Genomic DNA, 22,909 nt, shown 5'->3' on the forward strand with positions numbered 1-22,909 from the left:
CATCACTCATCAAGGAAGACTACAAAGCAAGAAGAAGAGCCCTACATAAAGGCACCTACAAGAAGAGCAAATCAAAGGACCTACATCAAGCTACAAGTCATCAAGCAAATCTCATCATCAAGCAAGTCCACTACAAGTCATCAAGCAAATCTCATCATCAAGCAAGTCCATATGGAGAAAGCTACTTAAGGAACATCAAAATCTAAGGAAGGCAAGCCATCAAGTCTTCAATGAGAAAGCAAGTCCACTACATCTCAAAATCTATCAAGTATATGTCCCCTTCTGAATATACATCAATGTCTTTTTGCAAGGAAAGCAACAAATTGGTAGGTACCAATAACTTTCTTGCATGGAAGAAGAGGACTGATTTACTTCTCAAGGAGAATGAACTTCTAGAACATATCAAAGGGAATATCACTATCCCTGCTAAGGAACAAACTCAAGCCTTAGCCAAGTACAATAAGGATGAGACAAGAGCTCAAAGGATTCTAATAGAATCTATCAAGGACTCTCTCATTCCTTATGTCTCCAAACTTGAAACATCAAAAGAAATCTATGATAAACTAATAGAGCTATTCTCGGTAAGCACAACTGGAGAAGTGATATATCTTTGAAATGATTTGTGGAAGATGAAGATATCAAAGGAAGGAATAGCTCCATATTTCACGAAGATCTCTGAGATGAGGGATCAACTTCAAGAGTTGGGAGAAGTAATGTCTGACAGAGAAATGAAAATTGTAGTACTCAATGCCCTACCTGAGGATTGGGGCAACTTCACATCAAGCATATATGCCAAGAAGGAAGCCACCCCACTAAGTGAAATGTGGTCTCTATGCAAGATAGAGGAAACAAGACTCAAAGCAAAGGAATATGTGGGATGAAAGGAGCAAGATTTTGCTACCATGGCCAAGAGAAAGGGAAAATTTGGCAAATTTAGTTCACGAAGAACAAACAATAGAGATATGTCGAAAATTCAATGCTTTGGATGCCAAGAATATGGAGACTACAAAAGGAATTGTCCAAAACTCAAGAAGGACAACAACAACAAAAGAAAAGGGGAAGAAACTCACATGAGTCAAGAGGTGAAAGAAGAAGAAAAGAAGCAAAAGAAGGAAGATCCTTCGGATCTCTAGTATGACTAAGTCTACTTCTTTACTTAAAGTCGTCTTTCAAAGTTTGGAGTAGTATAGGAGCATGTAGGAATAGAATAAAATTGCATGGCTAGAAACATCTTCTAGAATCTAGAAGCATGAAGAACATAGAGTTCAAAATACTCAGGTAGAAGGAGCATTTATAAATAGAACAAAATGCATGGTTAGAAATATCTTATAGAATATAGGAGTATGATAGATATAGCTCAAGATATTCATGTAGGAGCATAGCTAGTATAGGACCTCATCCACAATGAAAGAAAATTGATCATGATTAAGAATCTTAGAAGACCTCCATCATCAAAAAGAAAGAAACATTTGCAGGGTAAGGATCTTCAAGATCCTCTGATGGAATCTTCAAACGAAGATTCATAAACAAAAGCAGATGTCTCATTGGGAGTCCCATTCATGGGATTCAAGAAAAGGATGATATATAGGCAAGCTAAGATGAAGCGAGAAGGGCCACACCATGGACAATCCATTGAAGATAATATGATCAAAGGAGAATCAAGATGAGGTATGTATGCATCAAAGTTTAGTCATGTTATCATATGTATATTGTTGAGTCATGGGAATAGTTCTATGACATGATCAAGTAGGAAATAATCTCTTTCACCAATGACATGCTCGAAGGCATGTACTACAATGCAATGAAGGTCAACAAAAAGAAATACTCACATAAGGAGTATAAGATTGCTGACTAAGAAGCAAGTGAAGAAGGAATGCTGACTAGTCCTAGAAGCAATCAATGAAGAAGTGCTCCCACAAGGAGCATAAGGTGGTTGACTAATCTATCCAAGAGAAAGCAAATGAAGAAAGAGATCAAGCATGTCAAGAACACCATGATTACGAAGAATCACTATTTGACAGGATTCATTGAAGACATCTCCTGAAAGAAGGCAGGACAACTCTAATAAAGGAAGGAAAAAGATTAAAGGACCCTTGACACCTATGAAGGCCTTGGAGATACGAAAGGTGCATATAACTGATTCTACTTTACGAAGATGTCATGATGAAGAAGCCATCTAGCAAAAGTACCATTTAATGTTGAAGCAATATCTGGAAGAAGTCATGAAGGGCTACTAGATCGAAGCATGTAAACAAGCAAGTACAATGAAGCATCCATGAGAAGAGTATTCCGAAGCAGATGACAAAGGAGTAGCTAGATGACAAGAGAACCTGATATATGTCAAGGACACTTTCCACGAAGGAAGCAATGACATGACAAACCAGGAAGGAAAGTGATCAATGGATGGTGCCCTACCAAAAAGAAGATTTGAACAAAGACTTCATGACATCGAAGGAAGGAAGGAGATCAAGCAGCTGGAGGACCCACGAAGAAGAAGTTGTTGATGAATGGACAAGTCCTTAGCTAAGAGGGAGTTATAACAAGTTCCCAATTACAAAGGAACTTTGACAAGTACCTTGTCAGAGGATACTTGGGCATGTCTTCCTCAATTGAGAGGAAGAGATAGACACAACATTCTTGTCTTCACTTGGAAGAAAGAATGGGAGGATTGGGTAATCATTTAGCATCTGATACTCTTTGAGGATGTGTAGGGCATCCAAGACAAGAGTAGGCAAGAGGACCGATATTCTTTGAGGGTTGGGAACCCAAGATAAAAATAGTCCTAGAAGGTCATACTCAATGAACACCCGGGTGGGTATGTACCTTGAGAGACAATGACTAAGGTGTCTATAAGTCATTGGTCTCGCCAACATTGTGCTCTGATCTATTGAGAGATAGAGCTGTCAGTCAAGGCCTTGTTGTGGAAACAATGTTGGTTACTATGATGCTATAACAGATGGATTGCCAATCTGGTTTCTCTTATGTGAAGTCTTCAAGATTGAAGAATAGCCAAACACCTTGTTAACAAGGAGTGTTGAAGGAAATGTAACTAGGTTCGGTCTTCATAAATGTACTTTTGATATTTGTATTTATTCAAGAAAAGAAATATTATTTTTATAATATATGTCAATGAGTTTCTTGCTCATTGAAATAGGTCTAGCACATGTTAAAGTGCTATAGGTGAGTCAAAGAGTCAAAAGAAATTATGGAAGACCTTAAGGGCATGTTACACCATGTATATTTATGTATTAGAGTCAAAAGAATACCTCCAAGCAAAGTCAACAAGTCTCCTCCATGCAACGACACCACCAAAGAAGCAATCCAAATTATATATGTCAAGTCGGCCTCATGTCTGCAAGTCGGCCTCAAGTCGGCCTAAAGGAGGGACAATCCTCTATATATAGAGGCTGTCCACTCCTCTAAAGATAACACAATTTACCTCTAAAATCAACGAAGTGAAGGAACGAGTAAAGGGTGAAAAAGAGACGAGAAAGGGAGCCTCTAGTACAACGAAGAAGGAAGGAAGAACACCGAGCCTAAGAGGATTGTTTCTAGGGCAAGCTGCAGCCACACATGCGAGGAAAAGGAACGCTGCCTGCAGTCATAACAACAGAAACTCACAGTCAACATATCTTATCACTTTGGCTAGAAACATAGGCCTAAAAGGCCTCCCACTCAAGCGAAGAAACAAGGAAGGAAAGCGAAGTTAATAGGACTGTTTTAAAGCCTATTACAGTCACACGTGCGAAGAGAAGGAGGCTGTCTCTGTTGTCATAACATCCCTCCCATTACAGTCATACAAGTTCATTGGTTGGTGAAGAATAGGAAGACAAGATCCCATGTGAAAGGGTCTCATCAAAGATCAAGGATAAGTGTCTCTTCTAGAACAAGTGAAACAAGATCTAACAACAGTTGGAACGAGGACGAAGTATGGGGGAACGAAGTGCCGAAAGAAGGAAGACTAAGTGTCGGGGAACAAAGTGCAGAAAGGAGAAAGGACTTGACTTGTGCTTGGAGGACATTCTAGTCAAGGGTCTAGGGTTCGACATTTATCAATAGAAGCTTCAATAAGAGAAACTTACTAAAGGGTTTTCCTCTCAAGATAAGAGAGGTTTTGGCCCTGGCAGAGAGCCAACATCTTGTGTTCTTGTTCTTATGTTTTTGGTAGCAGTTTGATGAAGTACACGCACATGCATTAATAAGTAGAGGAAGAACATTAAGCTAACAAGAAAAAGTAAAAATACTCCACAAATTGTTATCAAGTCAAGAAGAATCACACTACATCTAATTGCCCTTGATTCTTAAACACACTCACCCCCATTGTCCGAATTAAGGACCTTAACCTTCTTTCCAGCGAGGTTTTCATCATCACCTTTAGCATGGCTCCCATGAAGAGACTCCTCTTGAATCTTCTCATGTATGAATTTATCCCATAACCTCTCCTAGTTAGGTAGGTGTTCACATGCTATAATCCCTTTGACAGAGGTTTCCCAATGCTTGGAAAATCCCTGGAGGTCTATCCTCACTAACTCTATATTTGCCATGGCCTCCCCAACTGCAACCAACTCATCTTGGACTTGTCTTTTGATACTCTAACCTTGTGATATATGTGGCATATGTATCTGACTTAGACATCTTGGTGTTTCTTAGCTTCACGTTCAACACCATTTTTCTGTTGGCATTGTCACTCTAATATAAATTAGTCAGAGCCTTCCACATTTCCTTGGCAGTCTTCTTCCCAGAAAGATGAGGGATCACATGATCCTTCACCCCGTACAGGATGTTGAAGATAATATAGAGAGTAGAAAACTTCTCCTTGATGAAGATAGTTTTCTTCAAGAGTGATCCTTGATCCCACAGAGAGTCAGATCTCTTTGGATCATTTGATGAAGATCAATGATGAATTCTTGGTGATGTTTTCAATGGTAAGGACCTTGATTTGTAGTTCTCTTCAACTTGGCCTTCTTTTCTTGATGATGATCCCAATACTTCTTTGTAGACTCCTTCGATCTAGGGTTATAATGCTCCCTTTGTAGATCTTGCGTTAAAGATGATCTTTGCTTTGATGCTAAGTCACCTGACACGGGGATTCGGGATTCGACCGATACAGGGATTCGAGTGTCGAATACGGACATGTTGACCCCCCGGAACAGGACACGTTCGGATACGTTATATATATATATATATATATATATATATATATATATATATATTAAAAATTAGATATTTCTTACACAAATTCTCATTCATGATACAAATTCATTGATTCAAACATAGATCTTCATCTAGATGTAAGTTTTACAAAGTAACATTATGCATACAAAATTACAAATACAATTGTGACATAAATGATAAATTATAAATTTATAATACATATTCAATTCATCAATGATCCAATAGGAGAAAGACAAGATAGTAAGATAAATATATTGTAGTTTTCTCATTAAGTCATCAAAATCAAAATGTGTTACTGTTTAAATAGGTAGTGCAATGCCAATGGCAAATAGAAATAGCAAATACAAAACAACTACAACTACAAGTCTACAAGTATACAAGCCTCAAGGCAGTAGGTAGCTCATGACTCATGAGTCATCAATCCTCATAGTCATCATCAAAATCAGCGTCACTGTCCTCATCATCATGGTCACCACTGCTCTCCTCTGCTGCATCCTCCTCCTCTGTATCCAAAGTCATCTTTGCATCTGCTGGTGTGGAGGATGACCCCTCTATAGTATCACCATCATCAAATCTGACAGGCGCAAGCACTTATTTGTTGCTTGAATATCCTTGAAAATGCTCCCACGCCCTTTGCTCCTTGCTCCCAAACACCCAGAGCAAACTAAACAAGTGAATGTGCAAATAGAATGGGGAAATACGCCTTTATAACACTGTGTGGGTTCTTGATTTCCGAATTCAAAGTGTCCCGATCGAGACACGTTCCAGATTCGAAGTGTCCCAATCGAACACGACGTCTGCTGTTTTTCGGACATGAATCCACCCGAATCATGTCCGATTCGCCGGATTCGGGACACTTAGGGCCTGGGGGACGAATCCGGTTTCATAGCTTTGATGCTTTCCTCGAGATTTGATCCTTGAGTGTCCCTTGATAAGATGCCCTTTCTTGACTTTGTCACCTTAGCTTTGAAACCATGTTGAGAAATCTAGGGCATAGCAATTAAGTGATTTCTCTTCTATTAGTAAATGCTTCTGAGCAGTGTTGATAATATCGGTATCGGGAAAATATCGGCGAGGGTCCGGAAAATATCTTATCGGAAATATCGGCGAAAATATCGGCAAAATATCGGCAAATATCGGCAAGCATAAAAAATGCATAATATATTCATTTTTTTCAGATTTCTAAACATATAAAGCAATAACAACATGAACTAAACACATTGGCACATAAATATGAAGAAAACACTGATATATATGATGTCAAATAGAAATGAATCAAATGATATATCAAAGGCGATACCAAATCGTGCTAATCGTGCTAATGACAGTGACATAGATTGCTTTCTTGCTTTCTTGTTGATCACTGTACATTGCCTGCAAACTGTTTATGAAAACTCCTCAGTGAACTAAACCTTACAAACTCAAATATATGGACTGATATTTAATTTTATATGCTTCCCTGTGTTGTTAATTTTATATGGACTGATATTTAATTTTATATGCGGTTTGGAACCATCATTAGAGCAGCATTAATTTAACTTTTAAGGTGTAACTTTGATCACAGTTCAAACTTCAAACTTCAAAGTTCAAACTAGTTTGGGGTAATATTACAGTGATATCCTCCTCACTGTCTCAGCCTTAAACACTATGTGCATGTGTGGGACATTAATCCCAACACTTAATTAATTTCCTGCACAATATTATAAATCATATCACAGTTAAATGATGCCAAAACACTCAATAGCACAACTCTTCTTCTATTCTCTGCTCCTTGGCAATATCATATATGTATCAACCTAATACTTTTCCCACAATCTCAAGACAATCATGCCCAAGAAGCAGTCCTGCATGTTGTAGATACTAGATCATTCATCACACTTGACACCACCAATTTTAATGTTAGAGCGTTGTCCCTTATTACTATCATCATCCTAAGTCATATATTAATGTCACAAGATCACCAAGTCACATAGGTCATATGACATATCCATATCACCGTTATTCATTAGAGTCACAGTTAGCAACAACTTCAGTCACGTGATTTTTACCATATCAAGGGTCATAGTCACAGCAGGGTTAAAGGCACTGTCTCAAGATCTGGTTACTGCTACATATATTACAAACATGGTTACTGTTATCAAGTATTGAGGTAACTGATGTGTATCCAAAGCCCACTGCGCAAGGATAGTGTGAAGATGTCACAGGTTGAACCATGTCATTTGTATATCAGTTAGGGTTATGGTAGAGCATGACACTCATGATCAGAAATATATATCAGTTAGGGTTATGGTAGAGCATGACACCAAGCGCAAAAACCCTTTATACAGACAGCCGGCGCGGAAATTTTTTAACAGCCAGCCGCGATATTTACCATCGTCGCGCGATATTTTGGAATATATCGCCGATATTTCGGATTTCTCGCGCGATTTTCGAAGTTGGAAAATATCGCGATTTTTTATGGCCGATATCTCGTTTCGGAGAAAATAGCGCGATATTTACGAATATCGCCGAGATATCGGCGATATTATCAACACTGCTTCTGAGTGCTTTTTACTTCTTTAGATTAGGATCTTCTTTTACTTAGGTTATTAGTGTTCTTCTTCATCAAACAACTACCAATGCATAAATAATAAAGAGACAAGAGACACAAAATATAGGCTATCAGCCAGGGCCAAAACCTCTCACTCTTGAGAGGAAAACCCGAACAAATTCTTCTTCTTATAGAGATTCCAATTGACGAATACCAAGACCAAGACGCTTGACCTATTTGCCTCTCCAAGACCAAGACACAAGTCCTCTTTCACTGCTTCTCTTCCGAGCCCAAGTCAACACTAGTCAAGCTTCTGCTCCTTCTTTTCGGCTACGCTTCAACTTCGGCTTCCTAGTCCTTCATTAGTTTCGGCCTCCTAGAATTAGGCCTTCTTTGCATAGGGACTCTTTCTAGCTTGCCTCGGCTTCCTCTTAGACTTGTTCTTCCAATTCCTAAGAGGACTGTAATTCCTCTCGACCATACTGCAACAGATGACCTCCTTCTACGCATATGTGACAGCAGAATTACCCTAAAACAGATCCAAGAAAAATGAAGCTAAGAGCTTCGCTTTTCTTCCTTTTCCCCTCGCTGATAATTAAGCTTCCTTCGCACTGTTTTACTTCAGACTTGACCGAATTACTGTTCTGCAATTTCACTCTGAAATGGGATCTGAACTGGGCTATTTATAGTTGTTTGCCCATGTATATAAGCCGACATGACATCAGGATGAGCCGACATGTCAGTTGGTGAGATGATTAATTCCATTTGAAGCCAACTTGAAGAGGGATGCCTTGTGCTTGTCTTGAAGGGCTTTCAATCTTGTCTAATGACTCATACAAAATGTAACATGCCCAAGAAGGGTCCTTCATACATGATATTGACTCAATTTGACTTTATGACCAATCCTAATGACTCACAATAGGAGTCAAACTAAAAACAATCCATTTCCTAGAAAATACAACTTTCCATATGGACAAATTTTCTTTATTTGACTTTTACAAAGTGGACACTTGGAGGAACCCAGCTTTTAGTCACTGTTTTAGCAGACTTTACTTTTCAGGATAGTTCGGCATGTAAAAGTTCGAAAACTAGTCTTTTGGAAAATTCCACTCATTCAGTAAATGCTGTAATAGTTGCTGTTATAATCGAGTATTCGAAAGTAGCATTTTACTTTCCAGAGATGTTGCAGCTTATAAATCAATCTTGTCTGTACATTGAATTGCATGTCTAATTGGTCAGAATGCTTATGTGTTGTCTTCAGGAGATGATATGTCATTGGATGACTTATCAGCCAATGAAAGAAAATATTTCTTGCGGGCTGTAGCATCAGGTAAAATAAGTCACATGGTAAGACCTTGGGAACCATGGTGGTTGAAGCCTTCTGCACATACAATCTCACTTTCCAGTCAAGGATGTCAACTTATTCAGTCACTGGACATATCAAATGATCGAATGTCAAGGGTTCTTAGTCCAGGAGTTGCAAATTTGGGTGAGAATGACCTGAGTGATATACCAGCTGGTCCGGAGAATCCCTTATCTTCAGTAGGGCAATTGACTAAATCGGATCCATCACCCTTACTGGCTGTTCATATGGTTGACGTGATATACAGTTACTGCTTTACTCTTCGGTTCTTTAATGGAGACTGGAAAAGTGATCCCCTGGATGCAGCAATGGTTTGTTTAAGTTTGTCTGCAGTATTAAGTCAGGTAGCTTTGCCAGAGACTGTTAGTGAAGCTTTGTCAAAGTGTTTAGAGACATCATGTTCCGCAAGCTTCAAACATGCTGGTGGATTGAGATTTGGGATTTGCCTTTTTGATGATGTGCATGCTCTTCTAAGGCTAGGTAGGGCAACCCTTGTATGCGCACTTATGGACTTGTACAGGCTACTTGAGGCAGCTGCAAAGGTGGTCAAAGGTGAAAGATCCAAGAAAAGGGAACATGCTAGTAAACAGATGATAGCAAATCACGAAGCTAGGAGAGAAGAAATAAGAAATGATGGTCGGAAGAGTCTTCAATTTGCTTTAAAGAAAGTCTACTTCCTGATGTGTTGGACTAATGAACAACCGAAAGAAGTTTGGACTTCCCTGGCTGCTCTTGTAGAAGTTGAAAAGAATACTCTTCCTGCAAGAGATTCTGGAAATATTGCAGTGAATACTTTGAATGTTAATAGACAGGAAAACCAAAAGCCCAAGGTTGTGATTGAAGAGGTTTTGTAAGAGTTGTGCTAGAAACAGAAGTTTCTGTACATGAATATTGATTTATAGTCATTTGTATCTAATCAAGAAAAGCTCATTATTTGTGTTTTCTCCTTATTTTAGTGTCTGATTTATGAGCTCATAATTTGGAATTTCTCAATTTGTGGGGAATACTTTGAATGTTAATAGACAGGAAAACCAAAAGCCCAAGGTCGTGATTGAAGAGGTTATGTAAGAGTTGTGCTAGAAACAGAAGTTTCTGTACATGAATATTGATTTATAGTCATTTGTATCTAATCAAGAAAAGCTCATTATTTGTGTTTTCTCCTTATTTTAGTGTCTGATTTATGAGCTCATAATTTGGAATTTCTCAGGTTGTGGGGATAAATTTATATTTTTGATCATTTTAGTTGTGTTCTTAAATTTTAATGCATATGTTTAGACAACTGATGGGAAAATGGGACTTTTAGCTTGTGATTAATGAAAGATACTTTGCTTAGTTGTTGGTTCTCAGAACAATTTTTCTGGCTAGTAAACTTGCTGAATGGAGAAGTTTATAAAGCATTCCTGGACTCTTTATACGGTAAAGTCAGCATACACGCCAGTTATTTGACATATTAATTACTAGTATTTATTATAATCCATTACCAGCATTTGCTTTCTCTGTATCTTCAGTGATTAGCACAAATGAATTATTTGAAAGGTATCAACTTAGAGATTCAGTTCTATTTTGGGGAAAGCAGCAACAGTGTCTTTGTACGGAATAGATTATTATTAGTTTTGCTTAAATACAAGACATTTATCTTCATAGCTTTCAACATATTTCATTCATCTTATACATGGCATTTGCGACTGATTTTTTCAGGCATTGGTGTTCTTAAATTATTCCAAATCTCATGTTTTTTCCGTCAAGAAGTTTATTTTTTTCCAAATAGCAGGTAAATAGCTATAGAAACATATTTGAAAAATGGAGTGTAATTTCGGGAGAGGTTGTGGTGACTTCATGGAAAGTTACACCCTACAGTAAACAGAAATAGCACAATGTGCGTGACCATTATAGGACACGGATCCTTGATGACATCCAGATGGTCCATATGTAACTACAAACACCATAGATAATTGATGTGACACACATTATTACAAGCCATTCTACCCTAGCATTCACTTCTACCGGGAGGGCACATTTAAGACATGGGCATGTTTATTAATGTTTTTGTACCATATAAATGAGGGTGCTTTTGTCCTAGTTTGGAAATCATACTAGCGGTACTACACCACTATATTATCTAGGACTTGCGTTGTGTATAAGGGTACATCGCAAAATTCAGGAGATGAAAACAATGTTGGGTATCTCTCCCAAAGAGTTAGATGTATTCCTCAAGTATCTAGCAGGTGTACATAACTATTTACAAAAGCAAATGATGTTGTTCAAACCCAAAATGGTGGATGACGCTTGTGTGCAGGCACAACACCTGAAAAACATAGGCCAGAAGAAAGGCCAATCAAATGGGTTGAAGTAGAAAAAACACTAAGAAACTTCCAAATAAGGGAAGAAGAAATGGAAAGGGGGGAAGAACAAAATGACAACAACCACAACTCACTAGTGCAAAGATACCAACAACTATTGCAACCACTGTAACATTGATGGTCATACATAAGACAAGTGTTGGAAACTACATTTAGAATTCAATCTGAGGAACCAGAAGAAAAATATTATGGCCACAAATTTTAGCAATCAAGTCGAAAGCATCTCAGATAGGGATGAGAAGATTGCCTGACATCACTACGAAAGGGGGGGAATCTGAGTAGCCTCTAATAACAGGAAGAGGAGATGACCAAACTCTTCCATATAAAGATATAGGTCAAGAAGATGAAAATTGATGCTTTGTTCGACTCAGGATCACGGGCAAATCTTATTGCATCAGAGTTGGTCAACAAATTGGGATGGGAAGTTCGTGATCATCCAAGCCCATATCCATTGAGATGGGTAAGTAAGGATGTAGAAATAAAGGTAACCAAACAGTGCAAAATCAGATTTATTATTAGTGTTGATTTTATCAATGAAGTATAACTGGATGTAGTTCAACTTGATTTATGTGGAGTGGTGTTTGGAAGTCCTTGTATATACATGCATGATGCAATCTTCATGTGGAGAGGCAATAAATACTTCCTCATTAAAGATGGAAAACCATTCACCATCAATGCGCATTAGGACAAGTCCAAAATTTTGTTACCAAGCCAAGAAATTAATCAGTGCTAGCAAGAAGTATGTTTTACTATTTTAAGATAAAATCAGTCTGTAGAAGAGTTAGTGAGAGCAAAGTCATCCCTGGAGCGGTAACTAAGGAAAAAAGACAACGACTGGAAGAGTTGCAACAATCATACATCTAACATTATGATACATTGATTAATAATTATCCATTAATTAATTATTTGTACTATTATATTTATAATAAATTATCATTAATTTTTTCTTCAACTATTTTTTTTTTTTGAATTCATTTTCCCTCATCGCCATCGCATCCTCCTCAATTTTCTAGGGTTTCCTTTAGATTTTATTACTCTTGTTTCCTTGGCCAACTTGGTGTGAAAATTCCTAGACTCTAAGGAACCCCTACTGTAGCAAATCTAAATCTACTTCACCTACTTGATTTTTAAATTACATTCATTAAGTTATTCTTCTGAATATTGAAACAAATTACTTCTGTAGCGTACACTAATTAGATATTTGATCTCATGAAACTGAAAACAGAGCAAAGAACAAGATACATAGGAGACACTTATTTTTGGACACAATAGTCTCCAGAAAAACCCAATGCGGGAAAACCAGTGCAGCAGTTTTGAGGGTTTATTATTATGCAAGAGAATACAAATCTAGGATGCTCATCTAGCAATCCTTTACAGAGAAAAATACTGGCGGAAAATCCGAGTGTGTTTTACCTCACTTCACCCAGCAAAATTCCAGCTGCTCCGGCACAACACTGGCTAACCACGGCTATGTCTGCGCTGGCCCTGCATCAACTTCTCTGCCTTCTATGTCAGCGTCTCCCGACTGTTCCGGCAGTTCCGGATTCTGTGTGACAAACAACTTTTCTGCTCTGCGTTGGCCCTTATGGCTCTGTGTCAAGACTGCGTGGGCCCAGACTGGCCCAATGTCAGCTATTTCTGGCTACTGCGCTACCTCTCTGCAAGCTCTCTCTGCCTCTTTGTTAGTATTTTCCGGAAAGTCCTCCCAGATTCTCATTGCCCCTCTGCCGCTGAATGATCACTTAGTTCGAATTTCTCAGCTTCTTAGCCCCAGAAATCGAACTCCAGATCAATTCTCTCTTTGTGTGTGTTTCCAAATGAACCCCAAGCCTCCATTTTGTTGAAGAAAGTGTAACTAAGTTCGGTCTTCATAATGACATGATCATTGTAAATGATGTAATAAAATGAAATAAATTATTTTTGTATGCCTTGCTACATGGGTTTCATGAGCAAGAAGTGTCACTAGGTGAAAGACTTATTCTTGATGTCTTTAGGATTTATTTATATGTCAAAAAGTCATGTCATATGTATAGAAAATTTTCACGAGTTTATGTAAATATATTCAAGTCCACAAAGTTGTGAAAAAGCCCTCCAAAGACCAAGCATAATCCTCCAAGAAGTCTACAAGCGAAAAAGAGAAAGAATTCTTCATGTCGGCTCCATTATGAATTAAATACACTAATAAAAGTCATGTCGGCTTGGGTAAGAGACACAATGGTTCATGGGCTCATGTCGGCTCAAAATGAGAGCACACACTACTATAAATACCCACTTAGGGTGAGCACAAAACATACAAGAAACATCTCACATTCCTCTGAAATTTCACATGAAGGAGCAGAGCCGCAGTAAGGGTTTGATTGCACTTGTTTGGGTTTTAGGTGCAGTCATGATCTCAGATACATGGAGCAGGAATGACCTCGTGTAAGGATGCAACAATGATTTGAGTTTTGGACATTCTCGGCATATCTATGAATTACAGTCTCGACATTACAGTGATAGATTGATCTCGCATGACAGAGAAGCAGTCATGACCAGATCTCTGAGATGCAACATTGATCTATGTTCTGGGCTAACCACACTCTCGGCATACCTGTGAGGATCTCGGATGAATGAAGCAATGAAGATCTCGGATGAAGATACAGTGTTGATGGATCTCGCATAACAGTCCTGGCATATAGATCTCGGTGACATCCTTATAGCAGTCTAAACATATTAAACAACAGTGACTCGGATTACAAGGTATAGATCTACATACTCAGCATACTGTCTTGACATTATCATGGTGATGGAATAAGTCTCTGTAAGGACAGTGATGCTCGACATACTTGTGAAAGGTGATATATAGTCACAATGATATCACAGTATTCAGATTTGCCCTCTAGTGATCTCAATGTGAACATGTATCTTAGAAGCAGTCACAATATGCAGTAATGAAAGAAACAGTGATCACCACAGTAAGGAGGGTCAGTGTCGACAAAGGTAAGCGACAAGGATCATGATCTTACAGTGCAGTGAAGTGCAGTCATGATCTTAAGGAAGGTGCAGAGATCATCTCAGCCTCAAGGTGCAGTCATGGTGTATGATGCTCTCAAAAACCTTGCAACAGTGATGGAGTTCTTGGAGATGCAATAGTGATGACTTCAGAGGTGCAACAAGATAATGATCTCAGCAGTGTTCAAACAAGAGGATTGATGTCTTGGTCTTGGAGAGATAGAATGTGTCAAGGGTCATGGTCTTGGTATTCGCCAATGGAATCTCTATAAGAAGAATTTTGCATGGGTTTTCCTCTCTAAGAGGGAGAGGTTTTGGCACTCGCAGAAAGCCAAATATTTGTCTTCTTGTCTCTTTTGTTCTTGATAGCAGTTTGATGAAGCTAACACACACACACTAATAATGAATGAAAGATCAAGTTAAAGTTAATTGTATAAATACTTCACATATTGTTATCATGTTAAGAAGAATCACCCTAATTTATGTGTGCCCTAAATTCTTCAACACATTTTATACTTTCGCTGTTGAGTCTTCAACGGCCGAGATTAAGTCTTTAATCAACGGCCTAAGATTAAAACATGACTTGATCCGCCTTCTAGATCATTCTCACCCATATTTTGATTAATAGTTAATATTTTAATTTCCCTAAAATTTAGACTTAGGCACTCCATTAAAAATATTAATTACTTTAATAAAATACAATCCGGGTGGAATTTCACCAAATGGTTTCTGGGTTCTTTAGAACTCATGTGCCTTAGCCTCGCCACCAATTTTCAAGGCTAGAGCACTTCCGATGCTACCAGTAACTAACACTCCCTCCTAGTGAGGAAAGTGCTCTAGCAACAATGTCCACCTGCATGCTGTTCTATTTATGAAGGACCTCCTTTCTACATTGTTGTTGCCACCAACACTGTGCTGCTGTTGCTACTGTATCGCTTCCCATGACACTGCCATTGCCACTGCTGCATCTGTACTATAGCTCCCTCTCAAATGTTGCATCTACTATGCTACTAGCACTACATCTGTACTGCAACCCATTCGCTGAGTGAAGCATCTGAAAAACATCCAAAACTCACTGAACTTAACAATGAATGTTGGAATTTGACTGCTGCTGATTCCGACCCTTTGAATCTTTTGCGCTACTGCTGACTCCTGCACTGTGCCAACTGCACCGCTGCCAACCTTGCTCTGCGCTGATCAGTCTCTGGTCCCCAACTACTGCATCTGTCCTCCAAACACTCAACTGCATCATCTGACACTAAGTCCATCTCGCTACTGCTGAATCTTGGGCTCCTGTAGCAAGGAATTGATCTAAGAGGTGGACTCTTCAAGGATCCTGCCCACATGTAGTCCTCTCGACTACAACTCAATATCGTCCCATCTCCCTCCTGGAGATGTGTGGGCACTCATGGCAAGCTCATTGTCAATCTTTGCTGAAGCAGCATTAGGATCATGTTTCTCATCCTTGCCTTTTTTCTTCAAAGGACACTAGGATGCATAGTGGCCCAACTCGCCACAATTGAAACATTTCACCTTCGAAATGTCCTCCTTTCGCTCGGGCTTTTGCTGTCCCTTTGATGCTAGAGCTACGTTCTCCTTCTCCTCCTCCATCTTTGTGCCACTCCCATTGCTGCCACTGAGGTTGACCTTCACTAGGTCCCTCCTTAACTCCTCCTGTTGAAGAGCCGCCCACATCTCCTCCCATGAAGGTAGTTTTTCTCTGCGTAATATGCTTTGGACGAAAACTTGCCATTCATCTGAGACTCCATTCAGGGCTATCCTCACCATCGCGGTTCGCTGAGTGGACCCCACTGCAGCACGCTGGTCTCTATTGTCCTGAAGACGCTGAAGATAGAGGTTCACCCCTTCTCCTTTCTGCATCAAAGTCCACTGCAACTTCTACTCCATATACATCTTCCGCTGTTCAGAAGAGCCTTCATACAGAGAAGACAAGGATTCCCACATCTCTTGGGCTATATCCTTGTCCTGCAAGTGTGAGACCACATGAGCTCGAACTCCATTGAGAATGAGCCTCTTTGCCTTCCCCTGCTCGGCCTTGTATTTTTTCTTTTGATCGTTGTTAGTAGGAACAACTACAACACTATTGACATAGGTCTCGAGATCATGTTCCTCCAAAACAACTATGATTCTGGTCTTCCATATGACATAATTGGAAGCTCCTTCCAACCTGTCCTGATTTCTAAGCCCATGCGATGCCATCTTACCCAACTGTCGAACTGACTCCTCTAGTCACTGTTTAGCAGTGCTCAACTGCTCAACAAGTGAGAAATTCGAACTTTCTGGCGAAAAGTTTTATGAGGAGAAAATTCCCCTTCTACACGTCTTTGTTCTTTTCCAGTGGATTTTTGCCATGACAGAAACTGCGCCCTTCAAGTACTGCGCTGAGGCTCTGCGTCACTCCCTCTGCCTCTGTAAACTCACGAACTGGAAATCGTACCTCTCTATTGTCTCATTGAGAGAGATTTCCTCGGATCTGCTTCTCGACAAGGACTGCGCAATCCCTTCAAGGGGATTCGAATTGCTGCAAAGTGCAGCGTTTGGCCTCACTGCTCAGCACTGGATCTGCTCTTCCTGTATCAAAATCAATGCTTTGATACCATGTGGAAATTCCTAGACTCTAAGGAACCCCTACTGCAGCGAATCTGAATCTATTTCACCTACTTGATTTTTAAATTACATTCATCAAGTTATTCTTTTGAATATTGAAGCAAATTAATTCTGCAACCTACACCAATAAAATAGTTGATCTCATGAAACAGAAAACAAGCAAAGAACAAGATACATAGGACACTTATTTTTGGACACAATAGTCCCTGGAAAAACCCTATGCGGGAAAACTGGTGCAACAGTTCTAAGGGTTTATTATTATGCAAGAGAATTATCTGAATACAAATATAGGATGCTCATCTAGTAATCCTTTACAGAGAAAAATACTGGGGGAAAATCTGAGTGAGTTTTATCTCACTTCACCCGGCAAAATTCCCGCTGATCTGGCACAAGACTGCCTATCCCCGGCTATTTCTACGCTGGCCCTGCGTAGGTTATGCCTCAGCCTTGCGTCAACTTCTCTGCCCTCTGCGTCAATTTCTGCCCTTTGTTTCGACAGTTCCCGACAATTCTGACTATTCCGGATTCTGCATGACAGACAACTTTTTTGCTCTGCGCTAGCCCTTTTGGCTCTGTGTCAGGATTGCGTGGGCCCAAACTGGCCCAGCGTCAGCCTTTTCCGGCTACTGCGCTGCCTCTCTGCAAGCTCTCTCTGCCTCTCTGTCAGTATTCTCTAGAAAGTCCTTCCGGATTCTCACTGCCCCTCTGCTGCTGAATGATCATTTGTTCGAATTTCTCAGCTCCCTAGCCCTAGAAATCAAACTCGAGACCAATTCTCTCTCTCTCTCTCTCTGTGTTTCCAAATGAACCCCAAGCCTCCATTTTATACTTTTCCTGTTGAGTCCTCAACGACCGAGATTAAGTCTCTAATCAATGACTAAGATTAAAACATGACTTGATCTGTTTTCTAGATCATTCTCACCCATATTTTGATTAATACTTATTAATATTTTAATTTCCCTAAGTTTAGACTTAAGAACTCCATTAAAAATATTAATTATTTTAATAAAATATAATCCAGGTGGAATTTTACCAAATGGTTTCTAGGTTTTTTAGAACTCGTGTCTTAGCCTCTCCACCAACTTTCAAGGCTAGAGCACTTCCGATGCTACAAAAAACCAACACTTGGTCCTTTAATTTCTCTCCTTTAGCTCTCCCTTTATATTTATTACTTCCCTTATGTAGATCCTTGACAAAACTGATCCTGAGGATGAATCTAGTTCTAGATTTGAAACATCGATCATCAAGATGGATACTACTATGGGTTATTTTCCGGTTCTTCAATCTAACAACATACAAGGGACTTTTCTTGGAGCCTAAAGGGATACCACCCAAGAGGTAAGTGGAGCATGAGATCCAACTGTTGCCAAACTCTTCATTGCCAAACATTGGATTGTATAGGTTGTCTGTTATAGAAGCAAATGAGGTGAAGAAACAATTGTAGTAGTTGTGGAAACAAGGAGTCCTTCAACCAAGGACCTCACCATATGGGTCACTCATCATGATTGTGCCAAAGAAGGATGAGACTTGGCAGATGTGTATTAATTACAGGGCATTAAAAAAATTATGCTCAAGAACAAGTACCTCCTGCCAAGGATAGGTGATTTGTTGGACCAGTTGTAGCAAGTAAAATATTTCACTAAGATGGACTTAAATTTAGGGTATCACCATGTTAGAGTTAGAGAAGAAAATACATGGAACATTGTTTTCAAAACTAGATAAGGTTTGTATGAATGGTTAGTCATGTGATTTGAATTATGCAATGCACTAGCTATGTTCACGAGGTTAATGAATACTATACTGCGCCATTTTATTGATTCATTTGTTGTTTATTTTGGATGATATAGTCGTATACAATGCTACCTTGGAGGAGCACATATCACATTTGATGCAAGTGCTAGAAACATTGAAGAAGCACCAATTGACAAATTTCAACGAGTGTGAGTTTGTAATCCGGATCATGGGGGCCAAGATCTAAGAAACTTGAATGGCAAGGGAGAAAAAGAAAACACCATTTTTTTTATTAAAATAAGGGAAACAATTACAACGACATTGTTGTGGACCAATCTTTTCTTTTACAAGGTGAGACGCATTATGTAAAAGACACATTATTTATAGGATTTTCGATGCTTTCTTGAGTTACAATACCATGGGTGGATGTCACTTTCTATTCGGATCAATCCTCTCCTTTGGGAAGCATTAGTCTCCATTGTGTCAAGTCCCCTCCTTAGAAGTTTCTGTTGAATATGAGCCAATAAAGAGAAGGGCTTTATGTTGTTAACCCATAACCGTGGGTTGTGGATGACCCAAAACCAAGTGTTGTTGAAGGCAAGGGTTTTGTGTGGTTGACCCACAACCATGATAAACGAAGGTCCGAGGATAGAGTTACCCTGTAATGCTTGTGGGCCAACTGTGATACGAATAATGTATAACCTAACAAATGGACTCCAATGGCAAGGGTTTGGTGTGGTTGATCTATAATCGTGGGTTTGTGGGTGAACCATAACCATGATGAATGAGGGTTCAAGGATTTAGATACCTTGTAAATCTTGTGGGCCAATTGTGACACTGACAATGTATTGCCCAACAAATGGACCTCGAAATAATTTGTTGTCGATCTTTCAAGGTATGGTAGAAATCAATGTTTTAAGACTCCGACTCCGACTCCGACTCCGACTCCGAAACGGTAATGACTCGGCCGGCTTGATTTCAATGACTCGGTCGTTGTAAAAAATACATTAAATATTTATTTTTTTTATTAAAAAACATAATTTTAAATATTTTAAACATAATTTTAAAGATTTTTATTCATGTTTCCAAACACACAGCATTATAATATAGATGGAAGACAACATATGATCAAAGTAGGCTCATGAACCAATCCACTATATCAAAATGGTACCCAATGGCAATACATAGTCAACTGTCATACATGATCAAAGACTCAAAACAAAATACAAATAACCAAGGAGGCTAGAAATGGCCTCTACAACAAAAGTAAACTGTGATGGTGACCAGACTGCAATACTAGTTCTACTGGCTAGTAGCTACTGCCAGAGGAGCCAAGATCATCTCGACCAATCTCTGGATCATCATCATCAGAGTCAGACAAGGGGCCCCATGGCTCCTCATCATCATCATCGTCTCCAACTGCAACTGTAGAAGTGGTACCAGTACCACTAGCAGGCTGTGCAGCAGATGCAAGCTGAGATAGAGTAGATATACGGCTGCGCTTCTGTCGTGGCTGAGCAGAGGAAGCACCTAGAACTGGAGTCCTTGCTGGCTGTGAGACTGAGGCTGGTGGATTGGGATCTGCATTCAACTGAACAGGCTGAAGTTGAACAACATGTTCAAGTTCATCAAGATCCTCATCAGGATCAAACTCTGGTGGACGACTCTCCACTACCCAATCTGATGTTGGATCAATGTCTTCCAACACAATGGGATCTGAATCAGGTCTTTTGTTCAGCAATTGGTTTCGTCTGAGCCGAAGGTTGTATTGGACAAAAACTAGATCATTCAACCGTTTTTGATCCAAACGATTTCTCTTCTTTGTGTGAATCCTCTCAAAGACAGACCAATTGCGCTCACACCCAGATGCACTGCAAGTTTGACTCAAAATACGAATTGCAAACCTTTGCAATTGAGGGCACTGGCCACCAAAGGCCTCCCACCATTGTGCTGCAAAAAACATAGGAGTGTAATGAATTATGAGTTAGATGAAGGTTGAAGCTCAACAAAATTACAAATTATATCTAACTTTCAAATTATAAATGATTTAACAAACTTTAATAAAAAAAATAAAACTGTAAAACCATTAAGAAATTGAAAATTGAAATTTTTGTTTACCTGGCTCATCTGCTTCTCTTGCAATCTTTGCTAGGTTCTTCCCAAAGGTACCTGTTGCATTGCTGAAGGATGTGACCTGTTGATGTATCTCCAGCTGATCAGACTCCGATGGGATCATGCGTTCAATGCAATCAACCAGTCCATCTCTGACCTCCCCCCTCAAAGCTCCTGACTCCTTAGCTTTATAATGATATCGCGGGTTCAAAAAATACCTAGCTGCATGTATAGGGCGATGGAGTTGATTGTTCCATCTTTCATCAATGATTGCCCAAATGGGCCCATACTTTGCCACTCTATCCTTGTATGCTGTCTTTATTTGCTCCTTTGCTTGATCCATAGCCTCATAAATGAAGCCCATAGCCAACCTTTCCCCATCCACCAACCGCAACACCTTAACTAGTGGCTCAGCAAGCTTCACAATCTCTGTTGTCTTTCTCCAAAAAGTTTCTTCATGGACTTTCCTTTTCAATTCTTTGCCTTCTAGTTTGTTAGACCAATTGCTTTGATTCCATTCATCACTGGAAAACATCTTTTGCAAGTTTCTATGTTGGGAAAGCATAGATTGCAATGTCAAAAAATGTGTAGCAAATCTAGTGATGGCAGGCCTAATAATATCCTTGCCTCCAGTGTGTTTCCTCATGAGACGCAAAACCAGTGTATGATTGTAGATAAATTTTGTTATGCTTTTGGCATGATCTACAGTGTTTCTGACCCAATCTAATTTTCCAATATCCTCAAGCATGAGGTCTATGCAATGTGCAGCGCATGGGGTCCAAAAGATGGTCTTGTGTTTTTCCTCTAACAATTTACCAGCAAGAACATAGTTAGAGGCATTATCTGTGATGATTTGAACAACATTAGCCACCCCCACCTCCTCAATAACCTGATCCAATAGCTGAAACAACAAGTGGCCATCTTTTACCTTATCAGATGCATCAACTGATTTTAAAAACATGGTTCCCTGTGGGCAGAAGACAAGAAAGTTTATGATGGTACGGTTTCTTTGATCAGTCCATCCATCTGACATGATGGTACACCCTGTTCTTGCCCAGGAGTCCCTGAACTCTTGCAAATACTCATTAATGGATTGAATTTCTTTCTGCAAACGAAACCCCCTTAGCTCTTGCATAGTAGGGCCTTTGAAGCCTTTTCCAGCAGCATGTATGGCATCAAACATAGGCTCATAATATGGTGAACGAGCAGCATTAAAGGGGATATCAGCATCATACCACCATCTAGCTATGTAGTCACAAGCAGTCTCCCTCAATTCTTTCTTCCAATGGTCATCTAAAGTGGGCTGAATTTGACCTTTACTAACTTCAGGACCATGTGCATCTGATGGAGAGGAGGGAGTGAAATAACTTTTGATAGGCACATCACCCTTTGTCAAATTCATTCTACCCTTTCCCTTATCTTGAACAGAACCAAAAGAGGGAGGAACATAAAGGAAAGGGTTGGATGCCTCAGTTTGAGGGATAGAGGAAGAACCCTCAAAATCATAGTGGGGGTTGGTAGCCATCATTTTTTGTATCTCCCTCTTCCTCCCAATTTCAGCCTGTATCCCTTTTTGCCTAGCCTTATCTTCTTTAAATTTCTCAAAGCTGGCCAACAAATTCTTTCTAATCTCCCCAATTTCTGATGAGGTACATGGGGTAATTTGGCCTCTAATCCCTGCCAAGTGTTGTTTCAGCCTATTAATGCCCCCAGGACCTTCCTTAATTTTCCTATGGCAAAATTTGCAATGCATCTGACTATCAACCATTTCAACATATGCCCAAGCAGGATCTTTTGCTCTAGGTGCCATTTTTTGACTAGGAAAACAATCTGAAAATGAAAAAAAAAAAAAAATTGATTCAATGTTCATTTATTTGACTAAAAACACTCTCTAAGCTTTCTTGATATGCACCTAAAATTTACTAAGCAAAAACAGATTTATAGAGGTGGAAAAAAATACCTCCAGGCACAAACTGCCTCCTCAAGCTTGCTCCAAGAATCAGCTCCTCAATGCTGCTC

The 22,909-nt window shown here is 39.4% G+C and overlaps 1 protein-coding gene across 1 annotated transcript in view; it reads left to right on the top strand.

Annotated features, from left to right (window-relative positions):
• Nucleotides 1–9,922, top strand: part of LOC149222799 (HIT-type Zinc finger family protein) — a 121,845-nt gene extending 111,923 nt beyond the window's left edge. The window contains exon 6 of the mRNA XM_089385637.1: nucleotides 8,967–9,922. Coding sequence (XP_089241763.1) covers nucleotides 8,967–9,922 — 956 coding nt within the window. The remainder of the gene's footprint in view (nucleotides 1–8,966) is intronic.
• Nucleotides 9,923–22,909: the final 12,987 nt, after the last annotated feature.

Source organism: Pinus tabuliformis, chromosome Q (assembly GCF_031772625.1).
Source record: "Pinus tabuliformis cultivar Carrire ecotype Pingquan chromosome Q, CPIR1, whole genome shotgun sequence".
Lineage (NCBI taxonomy): Eukaryota > Viridiplantae > Streptophyta > Pinopsida > Pinales > Pinaceae > Pinus > Pinus tabuliformis.